Here is a 16606-nt window from a genome sequence, read left to right as displayed (position 1 = left end):
GTTAGCTGTGGGTGAACTATCCCTTTAAATGCAATATTTTCAGCAGGGACAAAAACAGTTTTTCAGAGTGCTCTATGATGCATAAAAAGACCGTTCTCACCCGTCATCTCACCTCTGCAAAAGGTTCTGAGAAACCACTGATAAGACTATCAGAAGTATTGATTCTTGTTTTATGCCATTATAATCCGATTCTACGTATGGAGGCAAATTTCTCCAGCGGTCTGGGAATAATTGGTCCCTAGAGAGATCACATCAGCCCCACCTCCCTCTCTCTCTCTCTCTCTCTCTCTCTCTCTCTCTCTCTCTCTCTCTCTCTCTCTCTCTCTCTCTCTCTCTCTCTCTCTCTCTCTCTCAGTCCTGTCTAGAGCTCAACAGATGTAAGCAGCCCTGTTTTCTCTAACCGCTCAGCTGAAATATGGGACACCTGAAGACACAAGTATTGATCATCTGCTTATTATTTACATGTTACGAAGCAGAAAAAATAAAAGCCAGAGGTATACGCCAGAAGGATGTTGACTACATGGAGAAAGTAAGACTTTAAGTATTTATTGTATTATTTTTGTCTCTTTTTTTCTTGTAAAACATGAAACTTCAAAGGGTAATATAACTTTATATTTCTTTGTGTGTGTGTGTGTGTGTGTGTGTGTTTGTTTATGTATTGCATTTAAACCCAAAGGAAACTTTAATTGCTCCGAGACTAAATTATATGTAACTTAAATATTCAGATATTTCTCATAAAATTCCAGGCAAGTGTTGACTTTAAAGAGTAGAGAGCTTAAAAGGACTGTGCAAAAGGACATAGCAGCTCAGATCATTTTGGAATAAATTTGATAAATGTTCAAGATACGGAGATTACAGACTTTTGATTGCACACTTTGCAGAGATTGAGATCTCTTTTGAAAGAAGAAATGTGAATTTTTTTTATCTCACAAGAAACCATTTTTTTCTCCAAAACAATTATTAAAGAGGTCCCCTCTGCACTTTGTTTGTTTTTTCAAATAGGAAGGTTTGTCTTCTTACAGAGGTTCTAGAAACTTTATTTTGAGCTATCTGAAAGAGGTCATAACATCAGACACTTCAGTTTTAACCGTATACGTAGTATGAGTGACTAAAAGATAATTGGCTATGCTGACTGATTCTGTCTCTTCAAAAAAATAAAATAAAATCTATATTAAAACTGTGATTTCCTGCAGACAGTGAAAGTTTTTCTTATTGACTAAAGCCTTTGCCAATATTGAACAATGCCAGATTCATTTTTGCAGATGCAAGAAGAATATGAGTCACAGGGACCAGTTAACCAAGCGGTAACAATGGATTGATTGCTAAAAAGGATGTGACAAAGCTGTTTAAACTCTGTTCAAAGCCCACTAAGAGTGCACTGCTTCTCATCAGTTTGCAGGAAACTAGCTAGAATTGTGTTTTAGGTACTCTTTATTGAGAGTAACAACTGTTAAAGCGTTCAGTTTAAAACTGCTGAAACAGGTTAGTCTGTTTGGTTAGTCTTAAAATGTGCTCACTCTCCGGCCATCCAAGATGAAAATGAGTTTCTTTCTTCATTGTAACAGATTTGGAGAAATTCAATGTCTTTCTCACCAAATACATTAATTAATGGACTGGAGTGGTGTGGATTTCTTGTGATGTTTTTATCAGCTGTTTGGACTCTCATTCTGACGGCACCCATACACTGCAGAGGATCCATAGGTGAGCAAGTGATGTAATGATAAATTTCTTCAAATCTATTACTATGAAGAAACAAACACATCTTGGATGGCCTGGGGGTGAGTAAACGTTTTAGGAAATTTTCATATTTGGGTGAATTATTTTTAACTTAACTTAAGCTGCAATTTTAGATATGTATTTATTTTTATTTTTATTTATTAAATAAAAAATATATAATATTATTAATATTATTTATTAAATATTAAATGAATTTTTTATTTTATTTTTTTTACTCGTTTTTGATTGCAAAAAAAAGAAAAGAAAAAAAGAAAAATAAACATCAGTTTGGACTCTCATTCTGACGGCACCCATTCACTGCAGTGGGATCCACTGCCGAGCAAGTGATATAATACTACATTTTACCAAATTTGTTTTAATGAAGAAACTAAATCATCAAGGTTATCATAATAAAGTTCGAGACATATTGTTACAAGCTAAAAAAAGAAAAAAAAAGTAAATATAGCCTATACTTCGTGCTCTCAAAATTACATTTGTAACAGGCTTTGTCTCACCAACACGGCCTAGCATAAACCACAAGGTGCTGAATGGGCCTAGGTGCTGACTTTATTTCAGGAAAGTTTACAGGCTACAACAAATTAGTTAGGATGGTTTATCATAAACCATAATCAGTGAAATAAAACAAATCCAGGGCTCTATTGATCATGGACTGGGAAAAATGGCTTAGCTCCTGGATCAGAGCCACTCTATCACCAAAAAAAAGTGTTTTATTGTAAATGATTGTATCAGGTAAGCATTCCACTAGATTAATCACTGTGATGAAAAACAGGCGTGGCAATTCTTTTGAATTTGCTCGCGGTGGGTAGATTATATGGAGGGTGAATTTCTCATTCAGACCAGTCGGGGAAGCATCACTAATGAACCTGGCAAGACTTGCCACCGAGTCAAATGGTGCTGTGTGCATCGCAAGGCAAAGGTTTGCAGGACACTCAAGTGTATTCTGTCAATAAAAAGCAGCGGAGCCAAACACACTGAAGGCTTGAGCTCGGCCACGGCACTGAAAGCTTATAAATATGAATACATTTCACATCCTGGCTTGCCCGTGGCCTGTATTGGGAAGATTTATTACCTATTTAAGGGCCCTTATTTCCACAGCTCTGTGCTCGCAGGCATGCTGATTGGAAGCTGCATTACTCTTGCAGAAGAGACTTTAATGCTAAAGCCAGACCTCCTGTGCTCAGAGCCGTGTGTTGTTCACGCAGACTAGGTTTGGTTACAGCGATGACATCGCTTCATATCCTGGAACAACATTCCAATCAACCAATCAGAATTGAGATATTGAGATAACTTTCAGGAAATATCTGTTTTAGGCTTACGATCAAGGTTAGGTGCTTCTACACCCTTGTTAATCAGCTATTGTTTCACACTGATTTTAGGAATAAATTAAGGGTAGGGTTCGGTTTAGGGGTAGGGATTGGAATTGGGTTAAGTCTATATTTTTGGACAGTAATGTTGATTAAAAGTTGTTGATCCAGGAACATGTCTTACTTAGCAAAATCACAGCGCTGGTTGTTCCCCCTGGGATTTAAGTTTCTCATCCATCAGTGGCACTGGCATAACTCTAGACCTCCTCACTGAATGTTCATTAAAATGCATTTTTGCTCACACAGGCTTTGCAGCATTAATACGTATAGTTTTGCCCAGTTCTGGTAGATGATTAAATGCATGCATAACATATCATATTTTATTTTGACTGTTAGAGCATATTATTAAGCTAATATTTAGCTGTTAGTGCCACTAGCCTATATGAATTTTAGTAGGCTATTATTTTAGTAGATTATTATTTTAGTAATATTGTTGTGCACTTTTGTAATTTTTATTATTTCTTAAAAGTTTTTATTATTTTTTAAATATTTACATTTAGCTACAATTAAAGTCGACATGAAACGGAAGTAGCAATTATCTTTTTATCTCTCCTGTGACATCTATCTGAGTGAAACGGCATCTGAAATGAGAGGGCGGGACTTGATTTCGTCCTTCGGAATTGATTGGATCTAAAAAAATGGAGGCAGATCTGAATGCCATTTAGCAGATAGTTGTGAGGGGATTTCTCTCCACTGGATTCACCGGCGACACCCTAGCATGAAGAAATTTTTTATTTATTGAGGAAGATGACGATGAGGACAATCAATGGCATAAAACATACATAACAGCGCACACGAGAGAGAGAGAGATAGAGAGAGAGTCTGCCTGATTGACTGAGCGCGTCCTCCATCAGGTTAAGTCATATTCATAAAAAAAAAAATAGCTTGAGATGTCCTAAGAGTAATGTTGTGGTAATATCCTTTCATTATTATTTTTAAGGGTAGTGTACTCCCACATGGCTTGTGTCAGCACTGGTCAATGCATTGATTTCTATAAAGTGAAGCATCAGTTTTTCCCCCTGTTGTTTATTCCAGCGTTTACCCCTCACGTCACTAGCTCCGCCTTTGCGCCATAGCTCGTGGCCGGAAGAGAATACAGGTCATTTTGAGGGGGAGGGGAGGTTAACCTTTTTGATTTAAAGATTACTAGGGCACATGAATTTTAGAAAAAATAATGAAGTGCACAGATAAATTATTTATAATAAACAATAGAGCAGCCTCAATTCCAGTCCTCGCACCCCCAGTTCTGCATATTCTGATTCAGATAATCAGCTCATTAGAAGGGAGCTCCATGCATGAACTGTGTTCCCATTAACATGGTCCCTACACAGTGTTCATTGCTCCCTACTCTCATGGATGGGGTGGTCACATCGTAACATTCATTCACGGATTTCCGAGGACTGGAATTGAGTATTCCATTAAAAAATAAGAATTTTCAAGTTTGATTTCATGGTGACTTTAATTAACAGTCAATGCAAAAGTGTAGGCTATTGTTTTTATTTATTTTTTTCTCAGTGGTCAGACTTGTAGTTTTGTCTTGGGTTTGCAATATTGTTAATTTTGTAAAACTGAACTTGTAGGTCAGTTCTCTTAGTTCAGACCAAAAAAAAGAAGAAGAAAATGTTAGACTATATTTAGTCCTGGTTCGCTTAGAATTCACACTGTCATTTTTAACACGAACATAGCCTACTACAGCCAACAAAGTTTGATTTAACCAAACCAAATCTGCAAAGTGTAAACACCCTAAAATAACATAGGCCTACTGGAAACCACCCACAGCACCCTAGTATCATTATATGACTGTGTAACGTTACGTGTAAAAAAATAAAATAAAATTAATTAAAAAATAAATTAAAAAACCTATCGTATTTTCTGTGTTTTGAAATGTAATACTAATGCATTTGTTTTGAGCACTGATTTAGCTCTTTGAAACGCTATTTTACATGTATTTCACATATTTTTGTTACTTAAGTTGCTTTCGTGCCTACTGAACTAATGACGGGAGAAACAAAGCTTTTGGAAACTTTGAATCAATTTAACTAATTGCTTCGCAAAATGATTCACTTTTTTCGATTCGCTTGAAACGCCACGCGCTGGTGACGCCTGCTGGTCAAAATACTGTAAATTCAACGAAAACCCAGGGTGAGCGTGATTTCACCAAGTACAACATGTTCCTGGATCAACATCCTTGTTGATCCTGGAACAACATTCCAATTAACCAATCAGAATTGAGGTATAACTTTACAGGAAATATCTGTTTTAGGCTTAAAATCGGGGTTAGGTGCTTCTACACCCTTGTTTATCAGCTATCATTTCCCACTGATTTTAGGAATGAATTATGGGTAGGGTTAGGTTTAGGGGTAGGGACTGGGGATTGGTTTTTGTATTTGGTTATTGGTGTTGTTAGGTTTTGGTGTAGGGATTTTGATAGGTGAAAGTGTAGTTATTTGTAGAGGTAGTGGCGACCAAAACCCAGCTCAAACATGCATAGAAATTGCGAATGTTTTATTGAAAGTGTAATTAAACGCAATTAACAAATCATCTAATACCATTAAATATGAAGCGTCTGTATACTATGTGTTATTTTAGTAATTCATAGGGTGTTTTGCTTGGTTAATCAGGTTAGTACGAGACTAATGAGTATATCCCTGCATGTTTTAAGATGATTATACTGTCAAAGAATCCTGTATTCGCGTTTAGGACATTTATCTGAAACTCTGTGAACAACTGTGTGATCAGATAATGAATCACATAATGACAGTCTGAATGGACAAATGAGTCAGTCTCCATCCAGCCAGGCTTAATGCAGGCAGCGTCACAGACAGTGTAGGCTACTTCACTATGCCCATTAGCAAAATTGTGCAGAAACATTAAGTATTAGCCATAGCATGGTATTTTCATAAGTTACCAGAGACCACACCATAAAAGCTCATTCCAGATGCATTACATTGACTAGAGTGGGATGAGATTGTATACCTGGCTACAGGCACTCCAAGCTACAAAATATGCTGTTTATTATCATACCCAAATCTTCCTGTTGAATGCTGTATGTTTTCAGTATTCCAGTTGCCTCCAAGGTCCAGCAGGCACCCAGGGAAGGGATGGAAATCCAGGAGTGAATGGAATTCCAGGTACTCCCGGAATACCGGGCCGGGATGGTGCAAAAGGGGATAAGGGTGAATGTGTGACGGAGAGGTTTGAAGAGCCGTGGAAACCCAACTACAAGCAATGTGCCTGGAACTCTCTCAACTACGGCATTGACCTGGGCAAAATTACAGTAAGGTCACAATGATGAATACTGCTTTACAGAATACTATGTCCAAAACAAACAAACAAACAAAACAAAACAATCTTTCTTATTTTTTTATTTATATACATAATAATTGGTATTAGCTTTTATTTTAATATTTTAAATTTTTATTTTAACACATTTTTGTAGCATGTGCTTTTGTACTTAAACTTATTTTATTTAGTTGTCAAGGCAATATTTCTATTTTTTAAGTTTAGAAAGTAAAATTAAGTAGTTTTTTTAATGCTGAAGTTTTTCATATGTATTTTTTCATCTTTATTACATATTTATAAACAATTTTTAGTTGTAGTCAACAGTAACAACATTGTACACTGTACAAAAATAGTTTTTGACGTTGTAAATAAAACAAAGTTTATTGGAGTATGTTTTACAAGAAAGAACATTTCAATGTCAAAATAAGAAAATTTAAGAAAAGTCTATTTCAAAATTTCACGTTAATTCAATGTGTGATTTTCTGTTTCTTTGTAAATATTAGTAAAGTTTACTCATTCTGAATGTTTTCTTTTTCTTTTCTGTGTACCATGGTATTTTATGTAAAAGATCATAGTATTAACATATTTTTGCTTGTTTTTTAAATAAATAAAAAAATATATATATGTATATATATATATATATATGCTTTCAGATGAGGAAAAACAGTTTAGATTTTCTAATTCAAATAAATATTTAAATAAATAAATAAATTCAATTCTCAATATTGAAAAATTTTCTCAGCTCTTTGCCAAAAAAAATAAAATAATAATAATAAAAATAACAAATTCCAATTTCTATACAGTTGTTTTGGTAATTATCTTAATGTATGGAAAAGTCATAGAAAGTGGTGGAAACCCCTTTGTAATCATTCAGAACAATGGTAAGACTCAAAGCACTTTGGTAATACCGTCTTAGACCATCACCATACCACAGTATTTTTTCTGCAGGATATGTGCTTCTTTCAAGCAGGTGTGTTGTAAACAAGGCATTAGAATCATCAGCTCTTCCTGTGTTCCTGTCCTCAGGAGTGTACGTTCACTAAGCAGCATGCATACAGCGCTCTCCGTGTGCTGTTCAGTGGCTCACTCAGGCTGAAGTGTAAGACAGCTTGTTGCCAGCGCTGGTACTTCACTTTTAATGGGGCAGAATGTGCCGCTCCGCTGCCTATAGAGTCCATCGTTTACCTGGACCAGGGAAGTCCAGAGTTCAACTCCACCATCAACATACACAGAACCACGTCAGGTAAGGGGCAGGAAACGGCTCGTTTAAACAGTGACATCAGAACTGGAAATCTGAGAGGACGTGTGATGTTGTAACATTCTATCAGACAAATAAGTCCTCAAGTGTTAATAATTTTGCAGAAATTAATGTTGGAAAGACATGTTGAAAAAGGAGATATTTACTTGCAGAGTATGTATGTTGTATTAGACTATTTTTATTTTTTATTTTTTTATTTTTTTTACAATTGTCAGGACACATCACACATAGTCATGAAAATCAAAGGGAATATATATATATATATATATATATATATATATATATATATAATGTGGTTTATTAAATAATTATTTCTTTGTCACTTGTTTAATTAATTAATTATATTTATTCTTAAATCTTAAATAACTCATTGGAAATAAAGAATTTATTATACAGTATTTAAAATTATTAGATAGATAGATGGATAGATGGATGGATGGATGGATGGATGGATGGATGGATGAATGGATGGATATGGATGATATTAATACTATTATTTTATATAATTTTTTTAATCATTAGAAAAATTTAAATACCATATATATATATATATATATATATATATATATATATATATATATATATATATATATATATATATATATATATATATATATAATGTAAATATAAATATTTTAAATATGTATAATAATAAGCAGGGAGATGTTGAAGATCTGGTCATTTTGCAAAATAAACCCTTTCAGTATGACACAGGATATTTGGCGTTTGGGTTTATTTTGCGATAATGACCGTCTGTCAGTCCATTATGCCTTACATATGTTAATAAGGAGCACAAAAGGCAGCCTTGTGTATAATGACCCATGCTGTTTTTCCCTCAGTTCTGACCTGTAATATACAATTCAACCCGTTATTCTATCAACAGTGATGTATGATAAATAAAACACTCGATGAAAGCCTTTTATGGCTCTTGTACTACAGGGAAAGTCTTTAAAAAGCTCTCCACTCTAAACACTGCAAATAGTTCAGTATGGATTCATTACAGCAGATAAGAGTGTCTCTGAATTTCTCATTACCCCTCAGGGTGCAATAGAGCATGTCTGTTTATCTCTGTTTTTCGAATGTTTTTTTACTTGAAGTCTGTGATGGTCATCTGAGTACCAGAGCAGAGTTATCAGAAGACATCCTCGTTGATGCAGTGAGAAATGGTCAGACTGACACACCGTCTGTATGTTTCAGTTGAAGGTTTATGTGATGGAGTTCGGAAAGGCCTGGTTGATGTTGCGATCTGGGTGGGAACCTGCGGCGATTATCCACACGGGGATGCTTCCACCGGCTGGAATTCTGTTTCCCGCGTGATCATAGAAGAGCTTCCTCCGAGCAGCTGAGTCCCTCACAGTCTTCCAGAAACTTCCCAGCACTTTCTGTGCTACTACATTTTTAAAATTGTAAAATTTGAGGATGAATTGCTTTGTAATACTCTTAAAATAACAGTTCTTTATTGACATTGATGGTTCCATGAAGAACATTTAACATCCTTTTGATTCCACAAAATATTCTTTAAGGTTCCAAAAGGTTTTTTTTTTTTTTTTTTTTTTCTCGCAGATGCTATAGAAGAGTCAGATTTGGATCCTCAAAGAAACTTTCAGTGGTCAGTTCTCAAAAGAACCATTTTTTCTTAGTGTGATGAACATTTTAATAATCTAAAATCAGGGGTTGTCAAATGGGACCATTTTACTGTTCCTACAGTTTAAAGTGAGCAGCGTATCAAAACAGTGGATCTGTACACACCACAAGCACTCAGTCTCAGGGTCACTTATAATGATCTTTCGCTGTTATATCCTCTAATATTTTTATGTAGGGAGCATCATTCAAATCCTTTTCAGAGATGTAAAGCACTACAAGAGCTACATGATGCAGGTATTTTAACTACACTGGCAGAAACACAGTGAGCAGCACAATAGACACTAAAACACTGCAGAAACGAGAATGGAGAATGCAGCAATTAGAATTATTTTATCTGTTATACATACTGTTTATGACTCCGATAATTCAAATAGAAAAGTATTTGTCAAGACTTTAGTTTTTTTTTCAATCTACATTTAGCATTTTATAAAAACATTGGGATCTTACCTTTTAATATTCATATCCAATCCTTTTTTTTTTTAAGGCACTGCTGCTTTGGCTATTATGGCCGAATAACGTTATCTTTGATGACTATTTTTACTGTTTATTATTATTATTATTATTATATAAATGCCAATAAAGAACCTTTACGTTTAAGGGTGTAGTGGACAAAATGTTCATTCGATGAGTAAAATGTAATTCACACTAAGAAAAAAATGGTTCTTTTAAGAACTGTTCACTGAAAGGTTCTTTGGGAAACCAAAAACTGTTCTTCTGTGGCACTGCAGCAAGCAAAAAAAATAAAATAAAAACCCTTCGTAACTTTAATTTCCTTCCGACCTTGATTTATTTCTAAGAAGTGCTTCGGCAGCATTTGTTTGCAGATGCCACTTGGTTTGATATTTTGTGACATTTAAGTATAGTGAAGTCTAACAGCCCTCTCTTGATGTCTACCTCTACAAACAAGGGCTGAATCAATCACATAACCTTGTACTGGAGTGACAGACTCTTACAACTACAGTAAAAGTAAGTTTGTAAGTAATTATGTTTAACAATTTGAGTCTGGACAGGAACTGTAAAATACATTTTATTGGATCTTTTTTTTTTTTTTTTTTTTTAAGAACTCCTCTCTTGGGTACATGTTCTTCAAAGAGCATTAGTTATTAACCTATGAGCATAACAGATTTTAAGGCCAGGAATTTGAGCTCATTAACACAAATGTCAGCAATAAGCCAGAAATGTCAGATTCAGTGAATCTGTGTGTGCGCTTGTGATTTGAGGAATAAAGCCTGAGGTTTGGTTTAGTCATTGCACAGAATACATACAGCAGCAATGCAACATGGATGTAAACAAAGTAGACTTATAGCCATAAAACAGTTTTACCATTGATGAATTACCATTGGGCAATATAGAAAAACCAAATGTGTCTCTATTTTACTTCTGACAATATTTGCAATACAATAGATCTCAAAATGTATGTATTTGGTCTGAAATGGCAGAAAAGACATTCATAATGTTACAGTAGATTCCTATTTCAATAAATGCTGTTCTTTTGAACCTTCTATTCATCAAAGAATCTTGAAACACAAAACTGTCAACACAAATGTTTTCACAACATTTGATAATCTGCAAATTAGAATGATTTCTGAAGGATCATGTGACACTGAGTCTGGAGTAATGATGCTGAAAATTCAGCTTTGATCACAGGAATAAATTACATGTAACAATATATTCAAATAATAAATAGTAATTTTAAATAGTAATAATATTCCACAATTTGTACTGTATTTCTAATCAATTACATGCAGCCTTGGTGAGACGTCTTTCAAAAACATTTCAATAATTCATACCAACCCAAACATTTGAGTGGTAAAATGCCACATGGAGGAATGAAAAAATTGTCAGGTTTTTTTCAACTGTGAAACTGAAGATAAAAAGCACATTAAAATGATTAGAATATTCACAAAGTTCTTGTATTTTCAAGTTGCCAGTGAATTATTCACAAATATGGATATTTTAGATATTGCCCAGCCCTAGTTATCGTAACCCATTTTTATCTCTTGATAAAAAGTTAAAATCTGGTTTGATTATAACACTTTTTATTTAGATGAAACAAATAGCCTGTATGTGAATATAATTTACAGCCACACATAATATATCCCTCATGTTCACAGTAATGTCACCAGTGTTGTAGAGAAACCAAACAAGTATCGGTTTCTTGACCAGTGTCTCCTGTTAGACACACAAATGACGCTTTGAACTCTGTGACCTCATGCACCTCAGTTTTCCAGAGAGGACCAGGATGTTTTATTTCTCTCTATTTACATTTCTGACTTCTCCACGGCCGTCAAACTCCGTCACTGACGGGACGTCCCATCCCAGGTCCAGCTCTGCTCTCTGACGGACGGCTCCGCTGCAGTTATTCCTGTTCTCAGTTCACTTGTGCTGGTCCAGGAGGAAGCGGGAAACGTTCTCGTAGACCACAAAGGTTATGCAGCAGGCCGGAGTGACTCGGATCAGGTTGGGCACCATGCCTTTGTAGAAACCCATCAGGCCCTCGTTTCTGATCAAACACCAGGAGAAAGGGACAAGTTGTCTATTATAAGATTACTCCCAAAAAATACATGTGAAAATTCAAGATTGATCAGCTTGTAACTAATCATGCACACATTAACCTGTTATAGGATCTCTAGTTGTTTTGATCAAAGGAATGTTTTTATTTTAGCTCATTTTCAGAAGTTTAGGCTTAACAAGATTTTTATTAATAATACTTTAATTCAGCAAGGTTGCATTACATTGATCAAAGGTGACAGTAAAGACTATTTTATTACAACAATATTGCAAAATATTACAAAAAATACAAAAAAGTAATATATTATATTACAGTATTATATCAAAATGTATTATATTATAAATGCTGTTCTTTTGAACATACTATTCATCAAATCCTGAATAAAAGCATTAAAGTTTCTGCAAAAATATTAAGCAACTGAAAAAAAAAAAAAAAAAAGTATCACGTGACACTGGTGACTGGAGTAATGATGAAAATTCAGGTTGCATCACAGGAATAAATTCTATTTGAAAATATATTCAAGTAGAAAACAGTTACTTTATTGTAATAATATTTCACAATATTGCAATTTTTACTGTATTTTTAATAAAATGAATGCAGCCCTGGTGAGCAGAAGAGACTTCTTTCAAAAACATTAAAAACTGCAGTATATAAATTGCATTAATGTAGTTAAAATGTAAGTCTATAGGGCATTCAGGAGGGTTCGATGGCATAAAAGTGAAGTTTGTCTTTTTGTTTTTGTTATTTAGATCACCAACATATGATTTGCTAATGTGTTTGCTTGAGTTAAGCATGTAAATCTCATGCTTACCGAAAGGTTCTCCGGACAGCATCTGTCACTCCATCATACGTGTTGTGTTGATCTTGCAGACGGGCTCGGACCACCTGATACGGGTATGTCATAGCCACTGCGAATATTTTGGACAAAGCTGCCATGGTAATGTATTCTAATGCATTCTAGAGAGAAAATAGAGCACAAAATGCACCGTGAGTTATAACAACAAACCTCATTAATGAACTGATGAATGTGGCTGTTTAGCATTATACCACTGTGATAAGTGATGCCAAAATATATTTGGACACCTAAAATCAAACATGCAAGGTCAAGTGACAACAACATAGGTATTTTGAAATGTTTATTGTTTTTATAATGTGATGTTTCACATTTTAAAAAGGCACTATATGCAGTAAACATTTAGTTCATTTTATAAACCATCAAAATATGTCATGCTCATACTAACCAGTTTAGCATCTGATTGCATCTTTCTGTATTTGTTATAATCTCTCTTCAACTCTTCATACGCCATGAACTGCAGTGCACCATGGGAGGTTCCAAACAATCCCGGGATAAACCCCTAGGGATCATAACAGTTAACTCAACTAGATGAAGCAAACAAACAAACCCCAAAGCATGCAACTGATCACAAATATTCCCAGCATGCTCCTTATTTCCTTATACAAGTGCTCCTCCTACTGGCACAATGTGGAATTTCGTCATCAATTTCCTGTTAAAAGAAACAATCCACCCAAAAGGACCCTATACGTTGCCATAGAAACCCTGTCGTACCCCATAGAGTCCTGCAATCCCTTCATGGCGGTAGATTTTCACAAGAGCATCCATCATCCCCTTGTACTGCTTCTTGGATGGATCGGCGCTGTACTGCAGAACCAGGCGAGTTTTGGTGACCCAGATTGGATTGGTCAGGCAAAGCGTCACCGCCCCTAAAAAACAGTGACATCGAATATAAAGTAAATGAACGGCAGCTGTTGTAAAACCAAGATCCACATGAAAAGAGTCATTACTGGACCTTAATGGCTCACGTTGAGTCATTCCAATGAAGGATGTACCTCATTCAATTAGACAAGCCCATGACACACATACTCTTCAACAGTTTAGATTATATCCGTCCTTCAGATTAATTTACATGCCGTTTAATGTCACAAAATCTTTTTATGATATTAATGGACAAATCGTGATTTAGCTGGTGGTTATTTAATCTCAAACGTGACAAGGACTGCTGGTCTAGTGATAGATTGCTCTGCTAATGTTTGTGCCCACTTGGTTATAAAAAAAATAAGGGTTGATACTGACCTGCTCCTGCTGCTGACAGCAGATGTTCAGTGGCACTCAGCTCTGTCTGTCTGCCTTCTTTACTGTACGCTTTGATTGCATTGTAGCTACAAATACAAAAGAAATTCTATTACTTAAGTGATGGTTATATCTAAACACCTAACTGATTCTGGACTGCTAAATTACTGAAAAGCATTGCACCTAAAACTTTAGCATGCATTATTTTCACAAAATCACAAAGCTCCTTACATAATGTAAAAATGTACAAAATACAGGATGCATAATACTGTGCTTATTACAGGGAGAAAAATGCATACAAGAAAAAGTAAAGCCCCCATGACGCTCCAGCGCCCCAGATATTTGGGGTGACTCCTTGATAAAGGCCCCGGAGACCCTCCTGGTGCCAGACACTTTTCATGCAGTGCAGAACTCCACTGTATTTCGGTCTGACGTCCAGCCCATCACTCACTGTAATACAGTAAAGAGCCAAACATTTAAGCCTTACTCATGCCACACGTTTCAGAAATGCATGCTGGGTTACCGCAAAAACTCTCATACAGTATACAGCATACAGAACAATCAGTAAAACTGTATGTAACAATTTATTTGATTTACTTGACATCAGAAATTTAAATTGATTTGGTAATAGCCTGCTTTATGTAATTTTTTCATTAACATTCCTGCTACAAAAATGTTATTTTATTATATATAATATTTATATAAATATAATTAAACAATTTTATTTAACTAGTCATCTAGATGTTGACATGATTACAAATATTTATTTTGGGGCTAATCACATCATAACATTTTCTTGTTGAGTTTATTAATTAATTAGATCATGACAGTTGACTGATGTTGATATATTTCCATATATATTTAAATCTGATCTGTTTAATATTATAAAACGTTATTGACGGTTGTTAATATTGTTTCCATGTACAGTGCCTAATTATTATATAGGAATGTATAATTACTATAGTATACATTACTATAACTTTTAAATTATAAATCCCCACCACAATTATTGATATTAATATATGATAGGAATGTTTGTTATTGAATTAAAACAAAAAAAGTCAAAATTATTTACACTAGACATCTAGATGTTGGCAAATTTTCATATATTTATTTTGGGACTAATCATGCTTATTAATAAATTAATAAATCACGACAGTTGTCAAATGTTGACATTTTCATATACATTTAAATTTGAACATCTGTTTATGATACATAACATACTATAAATGACAGTTATTCATATTTTTCTAAGTACAGTACCTAATTTAAAAGTTACAATTATTACATAAGTTAATTATTAAGCATTATTATTAGCTATAAAACTGACATATTAAACTCAAATGACATAATCACCCAGTGCATTTAATGACATATTGGTAATCTGGTTTTACACATAACTTTCTTTCCTTCTTTCTTTATAAAAGCACAATTTAATACAACAGCAGCTGCTCAAAGTGCTGTACAACAAACTTATATATATATATATATATATATATATATATATATATATATATATATATATATATATATATATATATATATATATATATATACAAAAAATAACATGCATGCACAATTAATCCAAGTTCAGAATAAAAGATGCCTCCGGCGCTAATCGAGATAATAAATGAGATTTTAACTTACCTGCAAACCTAATTTTGACCAGATCCAGGGGATGCAGCACCAGTGTGGACACCACCCCTCCACTGAGCCCTGCTATTAAGTTCTCTATCTTCACATGGCTGAAGAGTCTCTGCAGGCTGAGGGTCAGGGGGACAGGAGAGCCCGGGCTGGGACTGGGACTGGGGCTCATGACTGCTCCCTTACTGCAGGTCAACGCACAAAACCACCTACCTTATCTAAAAGAATCGTTTTAAAGCATTTAGACCGGTAAAAAACTTTCTGGAATTTGTTGCGACAGCCGTTATGAGCCACTGTTTCAGCAAGAATCAACGGTGAGCATGACCTTACCTGTTAATGTCAGATCACATGCAGTGACAGCAGAGATGATTCGGAAACATGCTGAAAATGGAACATGGCGCTTTCCACAACACAAACTGCGCATGCGTACCACTGCACTTTCAAAATAAGAGTCTTCGACGAGTACCATGACGAAAGAGTCATTGGCGGAAATAAGAAAATAATAACTAACTGATATACTAAAATAAAAAAGACCTACATTAAAAATATATATAATAAAAAACGTTTTGGACTAATCACACCATTGCATTATGTTGTAAAGTTTATTAATTAATGAGATCATGGATGTTGACAGTATATTCATTATTTATCCCTTATTTTCTTCTACAATATGGCTTTCAGTCTATTTTACTTTTCTCTGTTATTATATATTGTGTAATATAATGTTATTGTTCTCTGAATAATAATAAAAAAAATTGTATCATGATGAAAATGACCATTAGTATAATCTGGTACTGAGAAACATTAAAAGGCATTACTTTTAAAACGTACCGTGAATAAAAGATGTATTATTTTCATAGGAGATTTTATTTATTTTATTGACCCGTCATTCATAACCAATACATTAGACCAGTTAAGTCAAAATGTTCAAATCTCTCAATTTAAAGCATCAATTTTACATACAAAAATGTCTAAATTAAGAATGATATAATAAACAGTTGCATGTACAATAATGTATAATTACATTATTCTATTAATAAAAAAAAGACAACACAACTCTGATCAGTTTTAAAATA

At 34.5% G+C, this 16606-nt stretch overlaps 2 protein-coding genes across 3 annotated transcripts; one reads left to right on the top strand and one right to left on the bottom strand.

The window, feature by feature from the left end:
* The first annotated feature begins 361 nt into the window (after positions 1-361).
* Positions 362-10813, top strand: LOC109070986 (collagen triple helix repeat-containing protein 1-like). The gene is made up of 4 exons (XM_019087470.2): positions 362-529; positions 6160-6378; positions 7410-7626; positions 8839-10813. Exons 1-4 carry the CDS (start codon positions 416-418, stop codon positions 8985-8987), a joined length of 699 nt encoding a protein of 232 aa, XP_018943015.2. The 5' UTR covers positions 362-415; the 3' UTR covers positions 8988-10813.
* Positions 10814-11311: 498 nt separating this feature from the next.
* slc25a32b (solute carrier family 25 member 32b) lies at positions 11312-15984 on the bottom strand. 2 transcript variants are annotated; one of them, XM_042773193.1, is made up of 8 exons: positions 15861-15984; positions 15534-15748; positions 14186-14336; positions 13890-13975; positions 13365-13519; positions 13039-13152; positions 12609-12754; positions 11312-11788 (listed from the first exon to the last, which is right to left on the bottom strand). In XM_042773193.1, exons 2-8 carry the CDS (start codon positions 15700-15702, stop codon positions 11662-11664), a joined length of 948 nt encoding a protein of 315 aa, XP_042629127.1. In that variant the 5' UTR covers positions 15703-15748; positions 15861-15984; the 3' UTR covers positions 11312-11661. The 2 variants fall into 2 exon arrangements, with proteins under 2 accessions (XP_042629127.1, XP_042629128.1); XM_042773194.1 differs by having other exon boundaries at positions 15534-15715; positions 15861-15977.
* Positions 15985-16606: the final 622 nt, after the last annotated feature.

Source organism: Cyprinus carpio, chromosome A16 (assembly GCF_018340385.1).
Source record: "Cyprinus carpio isolate SPL01 chromosome A16, ASM1834038v1, whole genome shotgun sequence".
Lineage (NCBI taxonomy): Eukaryota > Metazoa > Chordata > Actinopteri > Cypriniformes > Cyprinidae > Cyprinus > Cyprinus carpio.
This window is presented reverse-complemented; position numbering and strand designations above follow the sequence as displayed.

Coding starts and splice junctions, on each gene's coding strand:
- LOC109070986 (XM_019087470.2), top strand. CDS start 416: ATGGGACACCTGAAGACACAAGTATTGATCATCTGCTTATTATTTACA. Junction 530..6,159: donor ATGTTGACTACATGGAGAAA/GTAAGACTTTAA, acceptor GTATGTTTTCAG/TATTCCAGTTGCCTCCAAGG. Junction 6,379..7,409: donor TTGACCTGGGCAAAATTACA/GTAAGGTCACAA, acceptor TCCTGTCCTCAG/GAGTGTACGTTCACTAAGCA.
- slc25a32b (XM_042773193.1), bottom strand. CDS start 15,702: ATGAGCCCCAGTCCCAGTCCCAGCCCGGGCTCTCCTGTCCCCCTGACC. Junction 12,755..13,038: donor TGCAATCAGATGCTAAACTG/GTTAGTATGAGC, acceptor TTTTCTCTCTAG/AATGCATTAGAATACATTAC. Junction 11,789..12,608: donor GCTGTCCGGAGAACCTTTCG/GTAAGCATGAGA, acceptor GTGTTTGATCAG/AAACGAGGGCCTGATGGGTT.